The 3060-nt window shown below is 38.6% G+C and overlaps 1 protein-coding gene across 1 annotated transcript; it reads right to left on the reverse strand.

Annotated features, from left to right (window-relative positions):
* Positions 1-534: 534 nt before the first annotated feature.
* LOC149244832 (disease resistance protein RPV1-like) lies at positions 535-2634 on the reverse strand. The gene is made up of 3 exons (XM_089371653.1): positions 2056-2634; positions 745-1921; positions 535-543 (listed from the first exon to the last, which is right to left on the reverse strand). The coding sequence occupies exons 1-3, from the start codon at positions 2577-2579 to the stop codon at positions 535-537; spliced, it is 1710 nt and encodes a 569-aa protein (XP_089227779.1). The 5' UTR covers positions 2580-2634.
* Positions 2635-3060: the final 426 nt, after the last annotated feature.

Genomic DNA, 3060 nt, shown 5'->3' on the forward strand with positions numbered 1-3060 from the left:
TGACCAAAATTATAGAAACACATAAAGTTTATAATTATTAACACTTTATTATGTGGGAGTTTCAACATATTTTGAAATTTCTTTGTAACTAGTAGACATATAGTGAAAATAAAGATAATTACGAATTCTTTTACAATAAATTTCTATGTAGATAGTGGCTGCAATTTTTATGAAAATATTTGCTTAAACTATCGTGGACAGCTATCACATGGCATTCTTACATTAAAAAAAAATAGTAGATAGCTATCTACCTAACATTCTTTTCTGCAAAAATTGTATAACTTTTTTTTAAATATATATTTTTATATCTTATTATTTAAATTAAAACCAAATAAAAATAACAATCAACACATTAGGAAAAACAATTTATATTAAAAAGATTAAATTTATTTTTTAATTTACTATTGAAAAGATTAAAATTTATTTTGGAAATTATTAAAAAATTAAAATTTATTTTTTAATTTACTACTTTTGAAAAGATTAAAATTTGTTTTTTATTTTCAAAATATTTAGCGCAATATTTTTTTTTAAATCTTAATAAACCTAGAATCGGTTTAAAAAGCAATTTTGTTATTGAACAAAAGAAAAAACAATATAATCTCCGGTTATTAAAAAAACATAATTTTAAAAACATCAAATGGCATTATTTCAAGCCAGCCATTATAGGAAACATCCAAAGTCAAAAATGTCAAAAAGATTATAATTAGAAGCGGAGAAGTGCAAGGAAATCGAAACTTCGCATACCTGCTTTTCGAAATCCACTGCGCAGCGAAAGCGTAGTGGCTCGCTTCGATCATCTCTAACAATACATCGAGCCATCTCCCGGACTTCATTATGCATTATCATTTTTGAACTGCGCTTCGTTGAAGTTGCTGATGCCTCCCGCGCAGAATATGCTGATGCCTTATCATGATGAAAGTCCACGTCGTTCTTGAAGCTTATGAGGTAAGTTTCACAGAGCCTTCTGAGGGAGTAGTGAACGTCCTTCATATAGTCTAATCCCTCTAACACTTGAACAGCCAGTTCCTTGTCTTCTCCCACCAAGAAATAAGCCACATCCAAAAGCATCCTTCGCTGTTCGCTGTCCATATCTTTGCAACTCCATTTTAATAATTCATTAATTACATCGTTTGCTTCGGGCAGACTCGCTCCTTGAGAGTATAATTTCAACTGCCGCTCCCAATGCGTTCTATCATAATTACTAGATAGCTGCTCCCCCAAAACTTGTAAGCAGAGAGGCAAACCCCCACAAATTTTCAAAAAAACCTCCACCAAATCTGCGCACCCTTCAAGTGAATTTGATTGACGGGTGGCATGATAGCAGAACAATTCTCGGGCATGCTTGTTCTTCAATGGCTGTACATCATACACGAATGAAGTGTTTTTATAAGAGGCCCTCACTACATCTTTATCACGAGATGTTACGAAGATCAGACTACCCTCTTCCACAGCATGTACATCCAGTACATGTTCTATTTTGTCCCACTTATCCACATCATCGAAAACAATCAAAATCTTTAATCCTTTTAGACTCTTTCGTAACATAGTCTTCAGCTCCCACCTATGTAACATAGTCTTCAGCTCCCACCTATGTAACGTATTTTTGCCCAGCAAATCACGACAGAGCTGCTGCTGCAAATCATGTTCATCTGTTTCTCTGACGTTAAACAAATAAGAAGCCCTTCTAAACTCCGAACACCTCAATTCGTTGAAGATATGTCTCGCCAGAGTTGACTTCCCTATTCCGCCTAATCCGGCTATTACTACCACCATTTTGGAGCTTTGTTTCTTAATTTGATCATGCAAATCCTTCCAGGCCTGGTCTAGTCCAACTGCGTGAGGAGGGATTTCTAATGGGTCCCGTTTGACGTGTTCCATTACAGTGTTTTCAATGTTCCTCAGAAGCTTTCCATAGTCATCACTATAAACAAAAAAATCATTTGCAGTCTATCATAGTTAAAAAAATTGATGATTCAAGATTCACCAAGTTGATAGATGATAAATAAGTGAAATATCTCTTCTGTGATATGTTAAATAAGTAAAGTATGTATTCACCTTTCCTTCCATCTGAACACTGTATCTGAATTGCCTGCGGCTTTTCCGAGCGTTTCCTTCCCTTTGAACACCTTACCAGAAATGCTTGCGGCGTTTCCGAGTGCTTTCTTCCACTCATCCACTACTTCCATGGATTCTCTTTTACGATGTTTCTCAAAGGCTTCGGCATAACATCCCTTCTCAACGAAACTAAGTTCCCAAGGCTCAACGTCACAGAATATGGGAATAAACCTGGGCTCATGAGATGATGTCAACATCCAACAAAGCTCTTTTAAGCACCAGCGTGATTCAGCATATTTCTTCGAGAATATGGCAATGTGAACAGAGGAACTGCTAATGGCTCCTCGGATTTCAGTCTCGATAGTATCTCCCGGGCAAAGTGCGTACTGATCCAAAAAGACTCGCAAACCATAGGGCTGGAGGGCATGGTAAATGAGGCTGGCAAGAGTCAGCTTGGTATCCTTTCCCCTGTGGTTGATGAAAACCTGGTGTGGCTCCCATGACGGCGTTGCTACGGGCTTCATACTTGATACCTTCTAGTGATCGATCGGATCAGCTTGGAAGATGGAGGAAACCCTTGTCACGGCAATGAAGATCAAGATGAAAAACTAGAGAAATGGCCGGTCGAAAAGCTAAATAGGGAAGTCGAAAAGTAAAATCACCGTCGTCAAAAGATGTCGTATTATGATCGGCGCGTAGAGGGAATACCACAAGTCTCCGAGGTGAAGGCCCACTCTAAGTGTACCATGCGTCACCCAGGTGGGTTGTCGGTGTCGTATTATGATCGGAGCGTATGATGGTACGATGCACTGCTGACTACTGTTCGTTTCCTTTGGGCTTACTCTTCCGGAATCAAGTGGGCAGGTGCAGCAATTGTTGACGCCTACGTACACGCGTAAAGTCACCGTCGTCACGAAGTTGGGAGGTGTTATCAAAAGATGTCGTATTATGATCGGCGTGCAGAGGGAATTCCACAAGCCTTCGAGGTGAAGGCCCACTCTAAGT

The sequence above is a fragment of the Pinus tabuliformis genome, chromosome 8 (assembly GCF_031772625.1).
Source record: "Pinus tabuliformis cultivar Carrire ecotype Pingquan chromosome 8, CPIR1, whole genome shotgun sequence".
Lineage (NCBI taxonomy): Eukaryota > Viridiplantae > Streptophyta > Pinopsida > Pinales > Pinaceae > Pinus > Pinus tabuliformis.